At 40.3% G+C, this 25835-nt stretch overlaps 1 protein-coding gene across 1 annotated transcript in view; it reads right to left on the bottom strand.

The window, feature by feature from the left end:
• Positions 1-15387: 15387 nt before the first annotated feature.
• Positions 15388-25835, bottom strand: part of otop1.2.L (otopetrin-1 gene 2 L homeolog) — a 40988-nt gene continuing 30540 nt past the window's right edge. The window contains exons 6-7 of the mRNA XM_018268517.2: positions 22542-23500; positions 15388-17431 (exon numbers count right to left, since the gene is read on the bottom strand). Coding sequence (XP_018124006.1) covers positions 17261-17431; positions 22542-23500 — 1130 coding nt within the window. The 3' untranslated portion in view covers positions 15388-17260. The remainder of the gene's footprint in view (positions 17432-22541; positions 23501-25835) is intronic.

The raw sequence follows: 25835 nt of genomic DNA, 5'->3' as shown, positions 1-25835 counted from the left end.
ATGTAAATATTAAATAAACCCAATAGGCTGGTTTTGCTTCCAATAAGGATTAATTATATCTTAGTTGGGATCAAGTACAAGCTGGAGTGTATGGGACACGGCCTTGCTGCAATTCGGAGCTTTCTGGATAACGGGTTTCCGGATAACGAATCCCATACATTTATTTCAAATTGAGCCTGCTGTGACAGTAATGGTAAAAAGTGAATATCCCACATTTATAAGTAGGTTAACTCTGTAATTAATTTTTTCATATATAGATTGGCAGGTATGAGAGCCTAGCTTATTCTGCGCATGGGACCTTCTCACTGTGTATATTTATATTTCTGTGCGTGACTGATGGCGCCATTACTTTTATGTGCGTGATTGATGGCGCCGTTACTAGTGATGGGCGAATTTGTCCCGTTTCACGAAATTCGAGAAAAATTTGCAAAACGGGGATTTTGGTCAAAACGGGCGCCGACATCAAAATTGATGCAGACGCCCATTAAAGTCAATGGGTGTCCGTTTATTGTCGCCGACATCTAAATCAGAACGGCAGCGAAAAAACTGTGACGCCGGAGTCAAAACCGCCGCCATCTGATCCAAAGAGGGACCAGACAGGGATGCCCTCTTTCACCATTGCTTTTCAACATTGCGCTAGACCCCCTCCTAAAACATCTATTGAATAGTGATATCTTCAAAGGTATACCATTAGGCACACAAAGACTCAAACTAATAGCATATGCAGACGACATCCTTCTATTTATACACAAACCACAAACCGAACTACCCTATATTCTAAAAAAGATAGAAACATTTGGCACTATAGCAGGATTTAAAATCAACTTAGATAAATCGGAAGCACTGCGTCTACAACATACCTCCCCTGCAGACTGGAACACCTCCTTCCCATTTAAAAAAGCGAAAACACACATTAAATTTCTCGGGATCCAATTACCACAACGCCATCAGGACCTCTACAACCTAAACATTAGGCATACAATAGACCAGATAGAACAAGAAACCCGCAAATGGATTAACACAAACTTGTCATTCGCGGGCAGACTCCACTTAATAAAGATGATTGCATTTCCCAAACTTCTCTACAAACTACAACTACTACCATATAGGATACTATCCACGGATATCAGAAGATTACAACACATAATTAGAACATTCATATGGAATAAAAAAAGACCCAGAATCAATCTTTTTAAACTTCAACTACAACAACATGAAGGAGGACTTAATTTCCCAAATGTAATAGAATACAACGATGCTGCCCTTCTCCGATTTGCAGGTGACTGGCTCCACCATAGAAACGTTTTCACCACTATTTCCTTAGATGACACACTCTCAGAGGGAATATCACTTAACTGTCTACTACACACACCTCTCAAAGATATCCCAAAAAACATGAAAGATAATCCACTATTTATCCACACATACAATACCTGGCACAAAATTCGGAAAAAAATCAACATCTCTCAATTCAACTCCATACACTTGACCTGGATGGGGAATAAAAACTTCACTCCTGGTCGCTCCAATACTGTCTTTAACATATGGCAAACGCGTGGCCTACAAAACATAAAAGATATGGTCACGGACAAATTCACCTTACTAACTACCTCTAACCTAATACAAAAATACCCATTCCTGCAACCCCATCAATTCGCATTGCTACAAATAACCCACTTCGCTACTCAGCACCTGAACAAACTCACTGAAAAAGACAAAAATAATCCCCTAGACTCCCTTTGGCTGAGACAAGACGCAGTTAAATCAACATCCCAAATCTACAGACAAATCAGGATGGCCCTAGATATTGACCAATCCACTTTCAACTTTACAAAATGGAAAACGGTAATCCCACTATCAGAGAATGAAGACATCTTAAACTACCACACACACGTCATGAAAAGTCTGCCCGCCAGCACATACCAAGAGATGGCACTACAAATATTACATCAAACTTATCTCACACCTGTAAAGAGGTTCCACATCGGAACTGCCACCTCGGACAGATGCTTAAAATGTGGTGCTGACAGAGCAGATTTAATTCACTGTTTATGGTCTTGTCCACAAATCAAAATATTCTGGGAGGAAATCGCCAGCTATTGGGAATCTATATCCGGGAAAAAGATGCCCATCACAGCCGCATGGGCCATATTCAGCAAATTCCCGTCAGACATACAATCCCCCAAACCGGGAAAAATCCTAGCTGTACGCCTAGCCGCAGCAGCCAGAAAGGCCATACTCCACAACTGGCTATCTCAATCCCCCCCACCCATATCTCTAGTTTTACAAAAGCTGCAACACATTTTCCACATGGATTGGATTGAAACCCTCACGGACAAAGAAAAACACACAGAAAAATTTATTAACACATGGTCAACATACATAGACACACTACCACCAACCACCAGACAACTAACAATACAGACTTTTCAACACACTACCTGGTATGAAACTGAACTGCTATGCGGATCTGCATCTGTCCATGAGGCTGAACAACTGTTCATCACCTCAGTAAGTCAAAGCTTAACGGAACCCCCCAGGAGTCACCGTCTCAATAGAATATTATTGAGTCAACCATCAAACCTGCAAAATACCGATTTATGATTTAGTACTGCCACCTACATGGAAAAGGACTACGGTTGTATGATATGATTGCATAAGGGAACCAAAGATACAATTGTTGGTCATTCTGGTAATACCTAATATCTTTACCTAATCATGACATGTGAAGTCACAACTCTACTACCTCACTTGACTTTTATTTTGTTCTACTTGTGTTTTTTCTTTTTTTTGTTTTGTTGTTATTTACATTATTTTACCTGCAATATGCCATTTAACATGTAACGCATATAAATAAATAAAAAAACATTATTGAAAAAAAAAAAAAACCGCCGCCAGTGTCCAATTTTTTCGATGCCTGCTAATTTTCGCCAGCAAATTTTCTCAGCAAATTCACAAATTTATTCGACGGCAGCGAAACGGGCAAATTCGCTGTAAATTTGCGCCGGCCGAATATATTCGCCCATCACTAGCCATTACTACCCACTGTACATATCTGAGACAGAGACAGCAGGGCAGAGACAGCAGTAGAGAGACCGCAATCAGTTTACTACTATGGAAGAGATGACATTGGCTATATCTGCTAAAACTTGTTACTTGTTTTTAGGTCTTAAAGTAAATGTAAACCTTCAAAACCAGTTCATGTAAAATTCTAGTTTAAAGATGTTATCACTCTTGTATACCGCTAATATAATACATTTGCAACAAGATCACAACCTGCTGGTCATTTCAGCTGACGGTTTGGGATTGTATACCTCACAACTGTCGCGATTTTAGAGGGACAGTCCCTCTTTTGACAGCTCAACCTGCAGTCCCTCGTTTGTATTGGAAAGTCCAGTTTTTCTCTGCACTGAACAGCCAGAAAAAGAAACAAAGTTTCTAACTTAATTGGCTTTTGGCAGAGCCCAGAACAGCCACAGTAAGTTACTTTTGTAACAATTTCTAGATAAGCAAATTAGTAACAATATGAGATAACAGGTCCCTTGGGAGAAGTTAGACACAGCTTAAAGGGCAATTCACCTTCATTAGCAAAACTGTAATAACTGGAAAAAAACCACAGAAATATGTTCAAACTTTCATAACCTGCTAAAATTTGTAAAGTGAACATGGTAATTAGGGGGTGTGGTCACAAAAAATGGGCGTGATCAAAAAATTGACGCACTACACACGGCAACCTTTTTGTCCCTGTTTTTATTTCCAAAATGTTGGGAGGTATGGATTGTAGCACTAGTCCTGATAAAGGCCTGGAGGGCTTGAAACCTTGCCTTTTCTTGTTTATGTTTAGGGCTAAATAAACCCTTTGCGACACTTTAACTTTTGCAGTATTCTGCTGGTTTGCTTTTTACACAAGAAAGATTCCTGGGTCTGCGAGGCATTTATCAAAGGGGGTTAACCTTTAAGTTAACTTTTAGGGGCAGATTTATCAAGGGTCGAATCTCAAAGTAATGAACTTCGAAATTCAAATAAAAAAAGACAAATTAAATTTATTTTAAAAAATCTAAGTTTTTTTGCGGGTGAATAGGCTGTATTCAATCGTTCAAATCGAGGTAACATCAAATTCAATTGAATTTGATTAGAAGTATTTGCAAAAGAAAAACTTTGATGTCCACCAATTGACTCCAAATAAGTTCTAGGAGGTCCCCCATAGGCTAAAACAGCAATTCTGCAGGTTTTATATTGCAAATGATAGGCATAAGTTTTAAAGAGACAGTACATGATATATTTCGATATTCGAATTTTCGATTTTTTTTCAAATTCAAATCAAATTTGGACTATTCCGTAGTCAGAGTACACAAAAATAGCTTGAAATTCAAATTTTTTTACTTCGAGTTTTCAATAAAACTGCTCCATAGTATGTTATAGAATGGCCAATTCTAAGCAATTTCAATCGTTTTTTATTATTTCTTTTTTATAGTTTTTGTATTATTTGCTTTTTTTTTTTTTTTTACTTTTTCCAGCTTTCGAATGGGGATTCACTGATCCCATCTAAAAAAACAAATGCTCTGTAAGGCTACAAATGTAGTGTTATTGTTACTTTTAATTACTCATCTTTCTATTCAGGCCTCTCCTATTCATATTCCAGCCTCTTAATCAAATCAATGCATGGTTACTAGAGTAATTTGGGCCCTAGCAACCCAATTGCTAACTGGAGAGCTGCTGAATTAAAAGCTAAATAACTCAAAAACCACAAATAATAAAAAATGATAAAAAATGAAAACCAATTGCAAATGGTCTCAGAATATCAGTTTCTACATCATACTAAAAGTTTGTTTAAAGGTGAACAACCCCTTTAAGCAAGCATTTTTTACAGTCACCAGCCACACATAGGGTTGCCATCTGGCCGGTAAAAATGATGGTTGATCCCAATGTTATTAATAGGGAAAAAAGATAAATAGATAGGAAGGCCGGTATTTTTTTCCAAGAAAAGGTGGCAACCCTAGCCACACATTAGCATTATTTGTTTTCTTGTCACCCTTTAGTTAACTGAAGAGGCACAACTGAATATTTTTGGTGAAAGGTGGCAGCAAATAGAAAATGACTTTAGTAAATAACTTCTCAAGCTTGCCTGCATGTGGTTTTATAAATGACCCCTGCAGATGATTATCATGCCTGGATCATGCTGATATAGTAGTGTTCAGGGATATATATTGTGCCTGAGCAATGGCTCTCTCTCTGATGTTACCTTCCAGCCCCACTGAAGGAAGAGCAGCTCTGCATGTCACCTGTTCCTTCATTCATTTATTCCATGGGCTCCCGTTGGGTCCGCTTAGTATGCAGCGCACAGGGCTGGCACATCATTTCAGAAATATTTCAGATCTCATGGTGAATGAATGACTGGCATGTAGAATATTTCCCATGCACAGTACATAGTTGCTCAGTAGGTAAAGTCATCATTTTAACATTTGTATCTCTAAAAAAAAAACACGTTTTTTCACCAAGGTTTGCTTCCTTTATCTGCAGGGACAAGAACCCTGTCTTTTTGAGTTTAAAATGTGCCACGGTGCCTGACATTTGATAAAGCCCAACTCCATTCAGAACCCCAGGCCCTCCCCTTGCTTTTGAACTTATTTAATTCTTATCTTAACCTCAGTTCTATTCTGTTTACTTCCAAAAAATTTCCCAACGGCCGCAGTCTGACGGTCTATGACTAATATCTTCTGATTTTTAAGCAGCTGTGACTGAGAAAAAAAAATGGAAATACAATCAAGGCGAGGGAATACTTCAGAACTGCTTTAGAATAGTTCATTTTACTTTTGCTTAAAACAACTGCATTAGTCCAGCTAAAGGAACTCTGGAAAGCACCGATGTCTTTTCATATACAGGGGCCAAAAGCAATAAAGCTGGGCCCAAATAAATAGTTCAGCTATAGCTGAATTGTGATATATATATATATATATATATATATATATATATATATATATATATATATATATATATATATACAGGTAAGGGGTCTGTTATCCAGAATGCTTGGGACCTGGCAGTTTCTGGATACAAGGTCTTTCCATAACATGGATCTCCATACTTAGTCTACTGAAAAATAACTGAAACATTAAATAAATCCTTATTGTGGCTGTTTTTGCCACAATAAGGATTAATTATATCTATTTAATCTATTTATATATATTTAAACACACCTACATGTGTTTAAAGGAGAACTAAAGCCTAACTAAAGAAGTAGCTAGAAATGTTGTACATTATGTTTTGTACTTCTGTACCAGCCCAAGGCAACCACAGCCCTTTAGAAGTAAAGATCTGTGTCTCCAAAGATGCCCCAGTAGCTCCCCATCTTCTTTTCTTCTGATTCACTGCACATGCTCTGTGCTGCTGTCACTTACTGAGCTTAGGGACCCACTCACAATATACAGTACACATAGAATAGAAATGTCACAATATAAGGCTGATTAGTAATTAATACAGATAATTACTACATGGCAGCACAGAAACCAGTGCAATTAGCATCAGAATTTAATAATCAGCCCTGTAGCATCAGTTTATATTACAGACCAACCTCATTTTCTGCTGGATAATTAGTGACGAGCCCTAAGCTTAGCTTCTCAACAGCTGCTCAGAGCCCACTGAGCATGTGAGTGTCACAGACACTTTCCAAGATGGTGACCCCCTGTGACAAGTTTGAAGTCCTGGATCATTGCTGCTATTGACAAGCTGAAACTTTAGGCTGGTGCAATAAGTTCAGTATATGAAATATGACATTTTTAGCCATATTAATTTTTAGGGTTTAGTTCTCCTTTAAGCAGCTAGAAATGGCCCCTCTGTATAATAATATAATACATATTGATAAATGTGGGCCTATGTCAGTGATCAAGGGAGTAACTCAACTTGCAGATCTGATTAAGGTAACACATTAGGGAATTGGGAAGATTGAGGCTTTACCCTGGAGGTGGTCTTGTTTTACATCGGTATGAGAAAATGATGGTGCAGATACGTTGTAGTAAACTACTCCTGCTTGTCCATTATCTGTGCAAGAAACGGCAATTATTGGATTACGACAGAGAAAAATGTCCATGCAGGGTTGCAGTCGGGCCCCAGGCAACACAGGAATCCAGGATAATAACTGTGTAGAAGGGGTATCATACCTGTGCCCTTCCAGCTGGTATAATAAGATACAGAACTGCATCTGTTGGGGCTGGACATTTACTTTGGTCAAGTGAAATCTTGTTCATATTGAGTTTTGTACCGTTTGCCCCACAGAGGGAGCGCATGTGTATTGTAACACGACAACCTGTAATTTTGATGTGCGAGGTTTAGTCAATTGAATGAAAATGGAATTATTTCCCTGACAAGTAAATAGCTGGAGACAAACATGTCACAGCAGGGAACAGACAGGCTTCAGGCTGGTAAAACATTACAGCTCATGCTGACAAATGACTTTTATTTGTGGTATGTTTCCCTGCCGTGTAGAAGCAGCAGCCTGAGAATTCCCTACATGCGGCTCCACGCGTCACTTTCAATCTACACATTTCCCATTCTGGGTATGAGCTTTGCTGAAACTTTTCCCCAGTGCCAGGACTGTGAGGGCAGAGACACACGTGGATATTCGGGGGGTTTAGTCGCCCGGTGACAAATCGCCTCTTCTTCAGGCTACTAATCTCCCCGCAATGCCTTCCCTCAGGCTAGAATCTAAATCACCAGCGGGATGGCATCCGGAGTGCTTCGTTTTCTGAAGTCGCCCGAAGAAGCCGGCGGGAGGGCATTTATTGGAGATTAGTTGCCCGAAGAAGAGAGAATCTTATCAAACTGGAATATATTTTTAAGTAAATATTGCCCTTTTACGCCTCTCCCCTCCCTACCTCCCTCCCCTCTATCGCTCATCCCAACTTGCCTCCCTCCCCTGCTCTTACTCTTCCCCTTCATTGTCCTCCCCTCCTTCCCTCCCCTCTGTTGATGAGCACTTTCACTCGCGCACACGCAGGGGGCTGGGTTAGCTGACTGGGTTGCCTATGGCGCCCGGTCGACTTGACCCGGCCCTGAGTTCCCATGCCTGTAGAGGTGTAAGAACAGGGTTGGACTGGGCCGGAGGGACACTGGGAAAAAACCTGGTGGGTCCCCCGCTCTTGTGGGCCCTGCTGGCCCAGATCCACACCCTGTGGTTATTCTTCTTGTCATGAATGCGCTTGCGCACTTGCACACACACGCGCACTTGCACACACTCGCAGAGCGGGCAACAGAGCACAGCGGCGGGGGCCCTGAGACTGAAGCCCTGGTGAGACTCGGGCCCCCCAGTCTGACCCTGTGTAAGAACCTCTCAATAACCCTCTCAATATGGTTATAATAACGAGCGGAGCTCTTTATCGTTTCTATAGCTCAGAACTTTTTATAGCTCAGAATGTATGAGCCTCATGAAGTCTACTCTACTAGGCAAATCAATCCCAAAAGCAAGAGAAAGTTAAACGGGGAATTGTGAGAATGTCTTCCCTTACAGAAAGTCTTAATCCTACAGTAGTGGCAGCTTTGTATTGTTCCTACCTAAGTCCATCCCTCCAGCTCAGAAATAATCAATAGCCCCAAATTACCGAAACATCCATGAATTGAAATCCCTTAGACATAATGTACGTCCTAATAAGATGACTTAGTTATTTTAGTACTGCCTGTTCCCTAAGCTATTCAATTAATTCCATTTACTACATTGTTACTTATAGTATCTGATGACAGCCCTTGTCTCACAAATACGGGAGCTAATAAGAATTAATATGGGGCGTGGTATTGCAAGTATTGTTAGCGTTTCATGAGTATAATAGGAAGCAACTGTTGAAAAGATGATAAAGTTTCCATTTTATAAGCAAGAAAAACAATAATTCTGAAGAAGAAGAATTACATTGCTTCTATTATTATACATCGCCTCTAGAAGCAGGGAGTATAATTACCTCCCTAAGCAAAGGCAGTGGACCTGGGTGGGGTTGAAATAAATCTATAGTATTCCTCATACGTCCATATTTGCCATACTGACCATTAAAGGGCATGTAAAGTCTAAAATAGAATAAGGCTAGAAATGCTGTATTTTGTATACTAAATATAAACATGAACTTACTGCACCACAAGCCTAATCAAACAAATAATTTATGCTTTCAAAGTTGGCTACAGGGGGTCACCATCTTGTAACTTTGTTATACATCTTTGCAAGACTAAGACTGTGCACATGCTCAGTGTGGTCTGGGCTGCTTAGGGATCGTCATAAACAAAGCTGATTGAGTTCTGCATGGCTGGGAAGTAAGGTGGGGGCTCCCCCTGCTGTTCATAAGTATGATTGTTTCCCTGCTCAGCAGTTAGGGACGTCTGACAATTCCTATCCACAGCAGTAAATGAAGGGAGAATTTCACTGCATACAGTCAGGTTTCTTATAAAAACGGTACACATTTTTCATTAAAGAAAGTAAAAATGGGATTTTATTTTTTTGCCTTTACATGCCCTTTAAGTATTTATTAACATCTGTAGTTAACGGAGAAATCGGCGCATTCGCTTATAGTCATTATTATTTTTCAGCAACAGACGTGTTCAAGGACTTGTACTGTATATAAGAGTGACAGAGACAAGCCCAGAGATCTTTACAAGATATGACTGGAATGTTTAAAAAAATTATAATTTCAAGATAATAATAATAATGCACAGGACTTAGCTCATGCCTGTTGGTTCTTGGTGTTACACTGCTCCCTAGTGGCTGTAGAATGACAGATATGGGCAGGCAGTTACAATAAAATAAGCAAAAAGAAAAGTATAAAAAAATGTCTGCACAGAATTTTTAGATATGATTTTTGGCTCAGAATAAGATGCAAGTATGTAGGGACAACACAATAACACGAAGACATAAACACTTCATGCACTGCACTTAATGATTAAAGGGGTAGTTGATATTCAAATTAACTTTTAGTATGATGTAGACAGTGATATTCTGAGTCAATTTGCAATTGGTTTTAATTTTTTATTATTTGTGGTTTTTGAGTTATTTCACTTTTTATTCAGCAGCTCTCCAGTTTGCAGTTTCAGCAATCTGGTTGCTATTGTCCAAATTACCCTAGCAACCATGCATTGATTTGAATAAGGGACTGGAATATGAATAGGAGAGGCCTTTATAAAAAATATGAGTAATAAAAAGTAGCAATAACAATACATTTGTAACCTTACATTTGTTTTTAGATGGGGTCAGTGACCTCCATTTGAAAGCTGGAAAGGGTCAGAAGAAGAAGGCAAATAATTCAAAAACTATAGAGAAGAAAAATGAAGGCCTGTTGAAAAGTTGCTTAGAATTAGACATTCTATAACATACTAAAAGTTAACTTAAAGTTGAACCACCTCTTGCTTCTTATAGTATTTGAGTTAGTGCTGAGTGGGAGAACGAGTCACCTTGTGACTTCACTGATCAAACAAACCAAGCAGTTAGTGATATGGAATGTTCAACTGGCCAACGGTATAATGGAATTTTTTGATTTGCAAACACTATTCATTTATTATAATAAAAGTACTGTATTTGTAAAGAATCAGCATTTTATAAAACCCTGTGCAATTTAATTTATTTGCTGTCCAGTCATTTAATTGGGAAAGGTGGTCTTTGGCCTCATCTGAATTATGCTGGGAAATCTGGAATTAATTCGAGAGATCACCTTGGATTAAATCTGGCCTTGTACAGTGTGTCTTCTGACTTTGGTCAGTATTCTGAGATTCAGATTTTTCAGAACATTATACTGGCCTTCAGGTTGGGGGTGGCAATGGCTTCATTTGGGGGCAGGGCATGACATCATGGGTGGATAGGGTGGGCAGATGGGTGGATAGGGTGGGCAGATGGGTGGCCAGGGTGAGCATATGGGTGGCCAGGGTGGGCAGATGGGTGGATAGGGTGGGCAGATGGGTGGATAGGGTGGGCAGATCGGTGGCCAGGGTGAGCATATGGGTGGCCAGGGTGGGCAGATGGGTGGATAGGGTGGGCAGATGGGTGACCAGGGTGAGCAGGTGGGTGGATAGGGTGGGCAGATGGGTGGCCAGGGTGAGCATATGGGTGGCCAGATGGGTGGCCAGGGTGAGCAGATGGGTGGATAGGGTGGGTAGATGGGTGGATAGGGTGGGCAGATGGGTGGCCAGGGTGAGCAGATGGGGGGATAGGGTGGGCAGATGGGTGGATAGGGTGGGCAGATGGGTGGCCAGCGTGGATAGATGGGTGGATAGGGTGGGCAGATGGGTGGCCAGGGTGAGCATATGGGTGGCCAGGGTGGGCAGATGGGTGGATAGGGTGGGCAGATGGGTGGATAGGGTGGGCAGATGGGTGGATAGGGTGGGCAGATCGGTGGCCAGGGTGAGCATATGGGTGGCCAGGGTGGGCAGATGGGTGGATAGGGTGGGCAGATGGGTGACCAGGGTGAGCAGGTGGGTGGATAGGGTGGGCAGATGGGTGGCCAGGGTGAGCATATGGGTGGCCAGATGGGTGGCCAGGGTGAGCAGATGGGTGGATAGGGTGGGTAGATGGGTGGATAGGGTGGGCAGATGGGTGGCCAGGGTGAGCAGATGGGGGGATAGGGTGGGCAGATGGGTGGATAGGGTGGGCAGATGGGTGGCCAGCGTGGATAGATGGGTGGATAGGGTGGGCAGATGGGTGGCCAGGGTGAGCATATGGGTGGCCAGGGTGGGCAAATGGGTGGATAGGGTGGGCAGATGGGTGGATAGGGTGGGCAGATCGGTGGCCAGGGTGAGCATATGGGTGGCCAGGGTGGGCAGATGGGTGGATAGGGTGGGCAGATGGGTGGATAGGGTGGGCAGATGGGTGGATAGGGTGGGCAGATCGGTGGCCAGGGTGAGCATATGGGTGGCCAGGGTGGGCAAATGGGTGGATAGGGTGGGCAGATGGGTGGATAGGGTGGGCAGATCGGTGGCCAGGGTGAGCATATGGGTGGCCAGGGTGGGCAGATGGGTGGATAGGGTGGGCAGATGGGTGGATAGGGTGGGCAGATCGGTGGCCAGGGTGAGCATATGGGTGGCCAGGGTGGGCAGATGGGTGGATAGGGTGGGCAGATGGGTGATCAGGGTGAGCAGGTGGGTGGATAGGGTGGGCAGATGGGTGGCCAGGGTGAGCATATGGGTGGCCAGATGGGTGGCCAGGGTGAGCAGATGGGTGGATAGGGTGGGTAGATGGGTGGATAGGGTGGGCAGATGGGTGGCCAGGGTGAGCAGATGGGTGGATAGGGTGGGCAGATGGGTGGATACGGTGGGCAGATGGGTGGCCAGCGTGGATAGATGGGTGGATAGGGTGGGCAGATGGGTGGCCAGCGTGGAGAGATGGGTAACCAGGGTGGGTAAAGGGGCAGAGCAGAGTCAGTCCTTTTCTTAAAAGGGGAATTGGGCAGCGGAGAAGGTGAGAGAAGGGAGGCAGGCATTTATAGGTTATTACAAATGTACAGGCAAGTGCATTACTAGAAAATTTGTAATACTGACCCCGGTCCTAGATGTGATTTACCCACTAGGCTGGTCAAATACTGACCAGTTGGCGACACTACTTGTCTAAAGCTGGTGATACATGTGCTGATATAAGCTGCCGAGAGACCAAGTCGGCAGCATATTGGGCAGTGTATGGGGCCCTCCGATGGGCTTCCCCAATTGATATCCAAAAATGGCCCTAGGGCCCACAATCGGATCAGCCCGATATCTCCCACCTCAAGGTAGGCATACGAGCGAGCCTCTGAGTGGCATCCCAGGACTGCCCCTCTAAAGCCGTCACCCTAGGCACAAAGCCCTTCAGTTAATCAGCCATGCTTTTCATGAGCAGGAACTGTAAATCCAGTTGAGTTTATAACATGAAAACTCTTTTGAAGTCTATGGGAAAAAACTGGAACTGAATTTGGAGAAAAAGTTTTTCTCCTTGAATCCCGTCCATGATTTCATGGTTTTCACTTGATAAAACAGGAGATAACCTTTTCTTACTGAATTGAATCTGGCCCTATACTTCATTTCTTTTTATTCAGTGAAATGCCAGAATTGGTCAAGAGGCTAAATACGTTTTTCCCAACACCGTCCAGAATAACAAACCTACGTTCTTCTCAGTACATCATGCGCACTTGATACGGAACATAGGAAAACAAAGCAAAAAGGACAATTAGCTGTTTGCACTATCACGGGTTTGGTAATGTAAGATGCACAGACAACATAATGGGAGCACAGCTCGGACTTTTGTTGGCCAAAGGAAACCAGAAACTGGGAAAAAGATATCCCTCATTGTGCAAAGATTGTGCTTCCTATGTCGTGAATGTAACAGATCAGGTTACTATACATTCTTTGAGCTCATTACCTTCAAAGGATTACATGGCTCCTACCAAAACATTGGGTTATGGTATTCATTGCTGGAGAGCAGAATTCAATACCAAGTGAAATCGCTTTGCATGAAGCATTCATATTTTACCTCTGTATTTGGGCACAGCAGGTCAAGCCAGGAATGAAGGGTACTGATTAGGCTCATGCCTCTACATTTCTTGCTACCATGCTCAAAGTTCAAAAAAGATGTGAAATTCGCCATGGGTTAAATTTATAAGCTATAAGGAATCAGTATAGGACAGAGAGGAGTTTGACAGCTTCAAACACACTTTGCAGAATTGACCCATTGATTTGGTTTAATAAAATGTGTCAGTTCAATAAGCGCAGTTAATCCCTATGAAACTATTTGAACTATTTTAGTAAATCTACCCTCATCTGTGATACCCACAATACAACATTTTCTCAAGAGTAATTGTTTTCAAGGCAAACTGGCACAAAATGTGCATTAAATACTGGAGGCATAACAATTGGCAACAGTTAGGGCACAACTTGTGGCTGTGGTGTATATGGCAGTACATGGATGAGCCATGGACCAGTAGTTGCATGCCTTTTAATTGCATCTGGCTCTTCTACAAAATTCAGTGTGCACAGGCACAATAGGATGGCACAGCAGTTGATCATGTGTTTGGTACAGGACTCCCTGTCCCTGGTTGCTATGTCTTGCGCATCGTGTACAATAGAGGGCACAACCAGTAGTCTGGCCCACTGTCTGGCAGACCCATACCTAACTTGGTCCAGCTGACCCCAACCCAGACCAGCCTACCTTCATTCCCCCTACCTGCTACCTGACTCTACCTGCCACAAAATTGTGATATCACTGTGTATCATAAGGGATGTCACTCTGGGAAGCAATTAAACCAGGTCAGAAATAAATATGTTCTTCCTTTCCAAATGAGGGCCTGCGCTTTACCAAGGTATCCATGAAGTGTACCCATGTGTAGCAGCCATGTGTAGTACCCATGTGTTCAGCGGGTACCCAACCCGATGCAGGAATCCATCCCAAAGCACAAATCTATATGAACAATGGATATGTGTATCTAGAAGACCACCAGCACCTATTCCATATGAAAAAATGTTGGGAGTTTTCATAAACTGCACTCATGGAACACAGAGTTGATTGTGATAAACTGTGTAGTTGCTTTTATGACTTCATTGCTAATAACATTCTTTATTTAAATTTTGTTTCTACAGAGACAAGAAGGGATTCAGGATATATATATATATATATCATATATATATATATATATAATAAGTTGTTTCATCTCACACAGGCTTTATCATAAAGCACATCATGCTTATTCACACCTTCAGCTGCATTGCTAACATGATGATAAAAGTCATATATGCCGTCATAAAAAAGAAAGCATTAAGTGGAGAAGCAGTCAAACAGAATAGCTGATTGTCTTCCTACGCAAAATGAGATTGTTTGTTTTTATCATCATATACAGTATAACCAGAAAATGTGAACCGATCGTATTAAAATAATTCACTTTCTTTCTTTTCACTCTTACTGTTTATTAGGGATGCACCGAATCCGAATCCTTTGTGAAAGATTCGTCCGAATACCAAACCGAATCCGAATCCTTATTTGCATATGCATATTTGCTTATACAATTATGGTCGGAAAAGGAAAAAATGGGGAAATTTTTTTTACTACCTTGTTTTGTGACGAAAAGTCACATGAATTCCACCCCTAATTGACATATGCAAATTAGGATTCAGATTCGGTTCGGACAGGCACAAGAATTCGGTCGAATACAAATCCTGCTGAACAAGGCCGAATCCTGACCGAATCCCGAACTGAATACTGGATTCAGTGCATCCCTACTGTTTATTCTTATTCATTAAATTGTTTGTCCCGCTGTTTGCATTACTAGGGGCCCATTTATTAAACTGTGATTTTTTTTCTGGTGGAGGTTTTAAAAGGGAAAATTCTAATTTTTAGAGGAATAAAACATGAATTTTTAGAGATTTATTATACCCAAAAGCTGCTAAAAATCTGAATTTGAAAATACTCCATCTCAAACCTGTCGAGGTCATGTAGACGTCAATGGCTGATGTCCTGAAGTTGTTTTTTGACATTGTGATCTCCTCTGGATAGTCCGATTAAGTTGGAGTTTTTGGCAGATAATCCAAAAAAGTCGAGTTTTCAGAGCGTCAACCGTACGATATGAATTAATGCTTGATATATTTCGCTCTGACTTTTTCGAGAAAAATTATTGATAAATGAGTTCAATTCATGGAAGGGAGTTTGACCGACTTTGTTTTAAGAAAAAAATGACATTAATTTGAGTTTTAGTAAATAGGCCCCTAATGTATGAAGGTACAACACTGAATATACTCTAACATGTATGGTTTCTGTCATATGGCTCTGGGAGATAATAAATAAAAATCCACAGCACCATTGTTTGCCATGGCAAGCCAGTATAGAAGAAAGAGGAGCACATGTAAGACTACCAGCAATAGCTAAACAGAGGTCAAAAACACCCAAATCTTGAACTGTTGTAAATGGTGGTCTTGCCACATCTATTAAAACAGTAATGAAGAGACAGTTCTGCTTTAACAAATGGGTTATATCTAGATTTAAAGTCAAATAATTAAAAAAAACAATAAACAATGAACATTTAACGCTAAAAAACAAATAAACATTAAAAATAATGAAGCTAAAGATCCTAGTAGAAACCTTATGATGTAAAGGTAATCAAATACACAAAAGGGGTTATTTATTAAAGTCCGATTTTCTCTTATTGGCCTTTTAAAGGGGAAAAACACAATTGTTTTGTGAAAAAAAACTCAAATGTTTCACGATTTATTAAACCCCGAGGGTGTTCAAAGTCTGAATGAAAAAGTAGCCCAACTCAGACCTGCCGAGTTCATGTAGAAATCAATGGCAGATGTCCAGAAGATATAATGATTTGGGCTGGGTTTTCTGAAAAAGTTGTTGTATTCGGGCATCAAATCCGAAAAAGTCACAGTATTCAGGCATCAAATCTGAAAAATTGGTGGTATTCGGGCATCAAGTTGCAGTATTCTGATTTTTTCATGATTTTATTGAGTTTTTTCCCCAAACAAGAAATTTTCGGGAAATGTATTGATAAACAATGGGGAAAAATCCATGCGGATTTGGTCGGAGTAGTTTTCAGAAAATTCTAAGAAATTATCGGATTTTGATAAATAACCCCCTGTTTCTGCTCTCTCTCCCAGTCATTTAGACACAATTTAGCAAGCTCCAGTGGGCGTGGGGTGCTAAGGAGCTCTGTCTTTAGTGTCCTAATCACACCTGAGTTTTAATATATTTTCAATAATTTTTTTAATGAATTCATTTTAAATTCTTTTTGAATTAATTTATGGTTGTCTAGAATAAAGCAATCTGTAAGTAGACTTTTAAAGGTGTTACTTAAATCACAGCGGTTTCAAATATTGAAGATTACTGGAGGGTTGTGAGGCTCAATTACAAAGTGATTTTTGCTCTGCGCTTGGCAACATGGATGCAAGTTTTTGGGCTCCTTTGCTGTTAGCCCAAGCCTTAAACCTCTCTCAATGAGATCAACAAAGCAGAACTAATCCATTCTACATTATACTGCAGGTGAGTTTTTATTTATATGTCTCCACCAGTGTACCTAACCATTTATAGAATTAAAGAAAGAAAAGAAGAGTATATAAGCAGAGAACAACAAGAATCTCTATAGATATGAATAGTTCTAGTGAATAAAGACAGATTTGTAAAAAGAGTCCCTGCCATAAAGTAGCGGATTGGCTTTCAGTTATACCTGGCACACACAGTAATACTCTACGGATCTGACCTAATGCCCTATATTAGACACAGTCTTCATCACTATTCTACAGTACTGCTGTCATAACCCAAATTCCTATTTTGGCTCAGCTTTATATTTTATATTTTACAATACACGTCAAAAAGGGAGTAGACGGAATGCATTCTGTAGAATATTGAAAACGGTAGAGCAATATCAACCAAAATAATCCATGGCGAAAATCCATAAACAGATACTTCCAGTCCGTTATCATACTGGGGTCGGCATCCAAAGGCCGGGGGAATCCAAAGCTAAAAAGAAATGCAAATTTGATTATTTTGGGAACAGTGAGATGAATTTTACTTAACAGAAAAAAGGCACACATTGAGGGAAAAGGTGATAGTCTAGGAAAAATATGGTACAATTGGAGTCTCTCCAAATGTTTACAGGTTCAGTAGAAACCCCTACCCACACAGACACAACCAACCAACACATCTTAAAGGGGTTGTTCACCTTTAAGTTAAAATTTTTATGATGTAGGGGCTTATATTCTGAGACAATTTGCATTTGGTTTTAATTTTTAATAACTTGTGGTTTTTATTTAGCTTTTAATTCAGCAGCTCTTCAAAGTGCCTTTGAAAAAGCAATTTGCGAAACGCGCGTCGGCTTCTTACTTTTATACAAACGGTTCATACCATTTTAGCCAAAACCTTAGGGGGGTTCTTTTTAACTACTTTTTTGGAAAGCGATATACAGTGGTGTGAAAAACTATTTGCCCCCTTCCTGATTTCTTATTCTTTTGCATGTTTGTCACACAAAATGTTTCTGATCATCAAACACATTTAATTATTAGTCAAAGATAACACAAGTAAACACAAAATGCAGTTTTTAAATGAGGGTTTTTATTACTTAGGGAGAAAAGAAATCCAAACCTGTGTGAAAAAGTAATTGCCCCCTGAACCTAATAACTGGTTGGGCCACACTTAGCAGCAATAACTGCAATCAAGCGTTTGCGATAACTTACAGCGAGTCTTTTACAGCGCTCTGGAGGAATTTTGGCCCACTCATCTTTGCAGAATTGTTGTAATTCAGCTTTATTTGAGGGTTTTCTAGCATGAAGCGCCTTTTTAAGGTCATGCCACAACATCCCAATAGGATTCAGGTCAGGACTTTGACTAGGCCACTCCAAAGTCTTCATTTTGTTTTTCTTCAGCCATTCAGAGGTGGATTTGCTGGTGTGTTTTGGGTCATTGTCCTGCTGCAGCACCCAAGATCACTTCAGCTTGAGTTGACGAACAGATGGCCGGACATTCTCCTTCAGGATTTTTTGGTAGACAGTAGAATTCATGTAGACATCCAAAGGAAGGACGGCACTCCAATACTAGGAATAAATATTTATTCCAAACACATACAAGGATCCAACGCCCTACGCGTTTCGGGAATCACTCCCTTAATCATAGGCATGCATCTTGGACCAAACAGACAGATTATATACACAACGTCAATAGTGACCCCTACTGGGCCCAATGTAGTAATACAAGTTAAAAACATATGTGCTTTATTAACCATTAAAATCAGTCTGCTGAAGGTCAAAACCTCGTTTTCCATATTAAAAAAACTAACAATCCTTCTAAGAATGTGTGAAAATATATGAAATTAATTATCTGCTCTGGAGAATGGGTAACTGGTAATAAATACTTGATAACTTATCATCCGTAAGGAAAAGGTAAACCTTTACGGTAAAAGTGGGTTTCAGGATATATGTCTGTAGCATAATACATATGGGTGTAGAGAAACATTGTAATCAAAAAGTAATAAACAAGTGGTAAATGAGGAAAGTATAAAGAGATAGGACATAAGTTAAAGGTAGAAGGGGTGGAGAGGGATATATATTTTTATTTTTATTTTTAGGGCTAGAACCCAGTCCAGTTAATGGCCCCAGCACCCTAATATAAATATAATAAATCATGTCTGGTGTTCAGACCATTCGGTAACCTAGTCTCCATTTTTAGGATCCAAAATGCCTCTCTCAAATTTAGTAGATGCTCAGCATCTCCACCCCTAAGGGGTAGTTTCACCTGTTCAATGACTTTCACTGACAGGTCACGGATTCCTTTTTTCGAGCATATGGCAAAGTGTTTCCCCACGGGGGTCCCTTCGTCCTTATTCTCAATCGATCTAATGTGTTCACGTATCCTTTCTTTAAAACTACGGGTAGTGCGGCCCACATATTGCTTATTGCAACTCAAACATTCCAATAGATAAACTACGTTCTTGGTGTTGCAATTAAAAAAGCCGTTGCTTTGGAACACACTACCCGTTGCACTAGATCTGAAAGTTGTCCCCGTGGAGATAACTTTACAGGTTTTACAGATGTTGGCCCCGCACCTATAGCTGCCCTTAGTAGACAGCCAATTACCTCTGTGGCTTTTGCGACCTGTAGCCACTAGACTCGGCGCCAGCATTCTCCCTAGAGTGGGTGCTTTCCTTGAAACGCATTTGACATTGGTGGCAGATAGAACGCCTGACAATTTTTCATCATTAAGCAGTACTGGAAGATATCTTCTAACAACATTACAGATTTTCCCAAACTCCTCACTGTACTCTGTAATAAAGAATATATCATTATCGTTCCCTTTAGCATTCAGTGCCCGATTTGAACTAGCCAAGGTATATGAGCCTTCATTCATGCCAATTTTGCTCGCTTTGTCACATGATGTTTTTATCATCTCCTTGGTATATCCGCGCCTCAGTAATCTATGTCCCAAAAGCTTCGACTGTTCGTTAAAGGTGGTATCCTTACTGCAATTCCTCCTATATCTAACAAACTGACTATAAGGTATACCCCGTATAGTGTGTTTCGGGTGACAGCTATTAGCCCTTAAAATCGTGTTCCCCGCTGTGGGTTTCCTAAAAATATTTGATTCAATTTTTCCTGTGGAAGCATCACCTTCCAGTGTGAGGTCCAAAAAATGGATCTCTGATTTGTTGTGATCAAGTGAAAATTGGAGATTGTGTGAATTAGTGTTCAGGTGGACGTGAAAATCATTGATCAACTCCTCCGGTCCATTCCAGATGAACAGGAGGTCGTCAATGTAGCGACCATACCAAATTATGTGCTCACGATAGGGATTTTAGGGATAGTAGAATTCATGGTTCCATCTATCACAGCAAGTCTTCCAGGTCCTGAAGCAGCAAAACAACCCCAGACCATCACACTACCACTAACATATTTTACTGTTGGTATGATGTTCTTTTTCTGAAATGCTGTGTTACTTTTACGCCAGATGTAACGGGACGCGCACCTTCCAAAAAGTTCAACTTTTGTCTCGTCGGTCCACAAGGTATTTTCCCAAAAGTCTTGGCAATCATTGAGATGTTTTTTAGCAAAATTGAGACGAGCCTTAATGTTCTTTTTGCTTAAAAGTGGTTTGCACCTTGGAAATCTGCCATGCAGGCCGTTTTTGCCCAGTCTCTTTCTTATGGTGGAGTCGTGAACACTGACCTTAATTGAGGCAAGTGAGGCCTGCAGTTCTTTAGATGTTGTCCTGGGGTCTTTTGTGGCCTCTCGGATGAGTTGTCTCTGGGGTAATTTTGGTCGGCCGGCCACTCCTGGGAAGGTTCACCACTGTTCCATGTTTTTGCCATTTGTGGATAATGGCTCTCACTGTGGTTCGCTGGAGTCCCAAAGCTTTAGAAATGGCTTTATAACCTTTGAAATTGAACTCAGGTGTGATAAACCACAGTTAAGTTATTTTTTAACAAGGGGGGCAATCACTTTTTCACACAGGCCCATGTAGATTTGGAGTTTTTTTTCTCCCTTAATAACGTAAACCTTCATTTAAAAACTGCATTTTGTGTTCAATTATGTTATCTTTGACTAATAGTTAACGGTTTTTGATGAGCAGAAACATTTAAGTGTGACAAACATGCAAAAGAATAAGAAATCAGGAAGGGGGCAAATAGTTTTTCACACCACTGTAGCTGCTCCTTCTTTTTAGCCCTGACTAAGGAGATCTTATCTTTACTCTTACAACCTGTTCTCACTATAAGTGCTCTGGGATTTGTGGTTTTATAGAAAGTTAGCTCTCAACTACCGCTAGATAAGGTTAAATTTGAGACCACAGTCCCAGAAGCACTGACTTCTCCCTCTTTGTGGGGTCCCGTAGTTAGCCTAATGATCAGTTAGATTACACGGGACTTCTCCACCCATCTTTATTTCCTTTTCTTACTTTTCTCACAAAATCAGAGCTACCAAATTCCTGTTTTTATAAAAATTGATGAATTGGGCATCTTAATTAACTTTTTTTGGCACTGTAGCACTCCGTTATTGGAATATCAATTATTTATTAACTCCTTATTGTTCACAATTGAATTAAGAACTGGGAATGACTTACAAATGAATGTATATAGCAATTAATTGTAAATCTATTTTATTTATTTATTCACCAATCAATTTAGCACTGAATCACTTTATAAAAATCCGTATACTTAATTGTTTAAAAGCCTCAACAGAGGTTAATTAATTAATTTTAGCACTTTATAGAAGTAATTATTTGGTGAGAATAAGGAATACAGAAGGAGCCAACTGATTTAAGTGTTAAGCACAATACATACATTTGGATTTTAGTAAATAACCCCCTAAAAGTTAACTTAAAGGTAAACCACCCCTTTAACAGTAACATCAGCAAAATGCTTCCACCTCATAATTGTACCCTAGAGACCCATTATAGTCACTCATACAAAAAAAGCAGGTAATAACACCAGAACATTTTATGGTCTCTATCACTCTATTTCTGGAGGGGAAATGACAGCAGAGCAGAGAGTTACACTTCCAGGGTTTGAAAGCAATTTGGTTGCTATAGATAACTTGACCGGAAGCAAAATTTCCCCATTATCACTTGACCCCCTAGCGCAGTGGTTATCAGACATTTTTATGCCCCCTTGAAGGTCAAGAATTTGGTACAGTTCCCCCATAAAAAGGTCACATCTATTGCAAAATATTGGTGTATCAGTCATTCAATCACAGTTCAAACACCCCAAATATCACCAAACTGGACTTCAAGCTGAGATTTTTAGGTGCATCAAGGAGAGCAAATCATAACCCTAACTGGAAATAGAGGGGGAACCTCAGAGTTTGAGCACCACTGCCTTTGGGTACATCTGTAGCTGATCTTCCACATGAGTTTTATAAAAAGTAGCAATAAAAATACACACGTCATATGATAAAGCCACGTGTTATAACTGAATTGTATTTCTGGGAGCCCTAAAAGACAGACTACTAAATATCCCTGTATTTGCTAACAGCCTTTAATCAGAAACTCCTATGAATATAATCTGTGCACATTTCCAGCATTCTCCTATGTACACACTCTGCAATCTACCCAGGTAGATAAACTGGCATTTGCATGCAATACTTACGGAAACATTGCAGAGAAACAAGAAGATTGTAAGGTTTTTCAGTATCACTTTCCTGAATCTTGGCGAGTCTTGCAGTTTGTTGCTGCTTGTTGGGTTATCTGGTGGCTGAAGTGACTTTGTCTTGTCTTTTTCATTGCCATTATCAGTAGGGTTATTCTTGGCATTGTATTCTGAAGAATTCTTCTCTACAATGTTGTCCTCTAATATATTTCCAATATATCCATCTTTGTCTTTTTCCTCCTTGACTTCTTCAGTAAAGGCTTCTATGGCTGTGTGGTTTTCAAATAACATGGCTTCACTCGGAAATATGGGTATGGGTATCTCTATGTCATCCAATATATGGTGCTCATCCTCACAGTAAAGATAGTCAATGATAAAAATGTTCTGAACATACTTTTGTATGATCACCAAAACCGAGTATGGCAGATTAAACCAAGTGTACATCTGATAGCTTCCAGCAAACATTAATGCCAAGATGGCTCCCCATGATGTAATCCAAGATCCAGAAGCAGCACATACTAGAAGATTGGCATCCAGCTTTATAGAAGGGCTGTGGCCTTGCACTGTAGGCTTATTTTCCATTTTATAAAGTATCAGGCCAATGACTGAAGCTAAACTCATTGCAAAGAGCACAATGATTGAGTACCAATAGTAAATCGTTAGAGCGGATTCACTGCTAGTTTTTGAGCGTCCGATCCGGGAAATATATATAAAAGCTGCTCCAATTGTCACTGCTAGCACAACAAGTCCCAAAATAGTACCAATGGCCACGCCATGTAGATTGAAGCTTCTTTTATTCCCATGATGCTTCATATGGTTCCCAACATTCTTCCACAGAACATAGAGCATTGCAGATGCTAAAATATGGTACTCAATGTTGAATGGGTAAATGTAATATATTCCTTTGGAGAATTCATGGCATATTCCAGTGGTGCAGTTGCACAATGGTTTTATCTCATCTGTAAAATAAATTTAAAAAACATACTTTAGACCAACAAATTGGTTAGTAGTTTACTAACCCATAGCAACCAATCAAACGTTTACTTTCAACCAGCAATTTCTACATACTGACTAGTGCTAGGACTGGTGCAAACTTTGCATTATTTGTTACATTATCATAAAGTATACAACTCTTATTTCACTACCAACACCCATGGATCTATATTCATCAAGTATTCTTATTAATAATCAGGGTTACGATCACTAATAGTGCAAAGACACTAGGGCAGATTCACTAAAGTATGAAGTGGCGGAAGCTAGAGACAATTTGCCAGAAATCCCATCCACAGGGACATCGCCAATTTACTAACAGGCGTAGAGTACAATTCGCTAGCGAACGAGATCGTTGCAAATTCACTAAGATGCAAATTTTACTGAATGTTACCTCTTTCGCCACCTCAGACCAAGCGAACTGATAAAGCCAAGCTTAATCTTCCTCAATCTTATGTCAGTGACATCATACCTGTATGCCGGAAATGCATTAAAGTTGTAAAAAACGCTGGCGACTTTTACTTTTTTTAAGCAGGATTGCCTTCAAAAATCCGAACTATTTTTTTTACAAATATTTGAGGGGCATGCCACATTTGTATTCAGTTGTGCTCATGTCTAGGGCATTAGAGGATCTCTTTTATCTTTATTTTGCTTCCTTGGAGATTTGTAATAAAAAGTGGCCACTTAAAGCATTTGCACCAACATCTCTAATAAAGTCATATTTATGACCTATAAGTACCCGCCCTATTCAAATCGACCTAAGCGTAAGAGTACTTATGACGTTTCGCTAGGCAGAAATGAACGTTAGCGAAAATTCTCTATAAAATGCTCGTTAGCGAAAATTCACTTTCGGGGGTTGAGACGCAACCGCATTTTAGTGAATAAGCGTAGAGGTGGGAAGCGTGGCGAAGTGGTCACTGGCGAAAATTCAACCTTTAGTGAATTTGCCCTACTGTTCCTTTATACAGGAGTTAGTCCAGCTTCAATAGAGACATTGCATTATTCCTAGCTGCTAGACACAAGCATTATGTCACTCTACAGTAATGGATCTACTCATGGGGTAAGGATCACCTTACAGGAGCGGTTTCATCATCATGTCTGTATGGCAGAAGGGATGGTTGACCTCAAACTGCAATGAGGAATGGCCATACAAATAATGTTTTTTAAAACAACCGGTGACTTCCAACGAAAACAGTTTAATGCTCCCAGGTGATAAAGAACTTTTTTTCTTTTTGCTTAAGGATAAACTCATAAACAAATGGACACATCTATAGATATCTTCTTAGTCTATCACATCAGAACTTCAGCTTTATGCATCATCATCTTTTTGTGTGCTCTGTACAAAGGATTACTCGTATTCTATTCATTGACTTGAAGGTTTGTTTTCACCTATTCATATGGTTTGTATGGCGGATTTATTCTACCATAATAGGTGTTCGGTGATATCTTGATTATATCCTGTTACTCCAGTCAATGGTCATCGCTCTGAAAACCTTGTGACTAAGTGGCACTGACCAAATGTGAGTTTATCCAAATATTCTTCCATTGTGAGAGGCCGCTGTTTCAAATTGCAGATGACGGGGGCTAATTTAAAATTAGGCAAGGATCTAAATACAAAAAAAATGGTTGGTTTCTTAAAGGGGTTGATCACCTTTAAGTTAACTTTATAGAATGGCTAATTCTAATCAACTTTACAATTGGCCTTCATTTTTTCTTTTTTGATATTTTTGAATTATTTGCCTGCTTCTTTTGACTCTTTCCAGCTTTCAGATGGGGGTCGCTGACCCCATGTAAAAACCAAATGCTCTGTAAGGCTACACATGAATTATTATTGCTACTTTTTATTACTCATCTTTCTAATCAGGCCTCACCTATTCATATTCCAGTTTCTTATTCAAATTAATGCATGGTTGCTAGGGTAATCTGGACCCTAGCAACCAGATAGCTGAAACGGCAAACTGGAAAGCTGATGAATAGAAAGTTAAATAACTCAAAGTCCACAAATAATAAACAATTAAAACCAATTGAAAATTGTCTCAGAATATCACTCTCTACACCAGTGATCCCCAACCAGTAGCTCGTGAGAAACATGTTACTCACCAACCCCTTGGATGTTGCTCCCAGTGGCCTCAAAACAGGTGCTTATTTTTGAATTCCAGGCTTGGACACAAGTTTTGGTTGTGTAAAAAACAGATATACTGACAAACAGAGCCTCAATGTAGGTTGACAATCCACATACGGGCTATCAAATAGCCAATCACAGCCCTTATTTGGCACTCCAGGAACATTTTTCATTCTAGTGTT

This window comes from Xenopus laevis, chromosome 1L, assembly GCF_017654675.1.
Source record: "Xenopus laevis strain J_2021 chromosome 1L, Xenopus_laevis_v10.1, whole genome shotgun sequence".
In the NCBI taxonomy this organism is placed as follows: Eukaryota; Metazoa; Chordata; class Amphibia; order Anura; family Pipidae; genus Xenopus; species Xenopus laevis.
The sequence above is the reverse complement of the archived record's forward strand: the minus strand, read 5'-3'. Positions and strand labels throughout refer to the sequence as shown.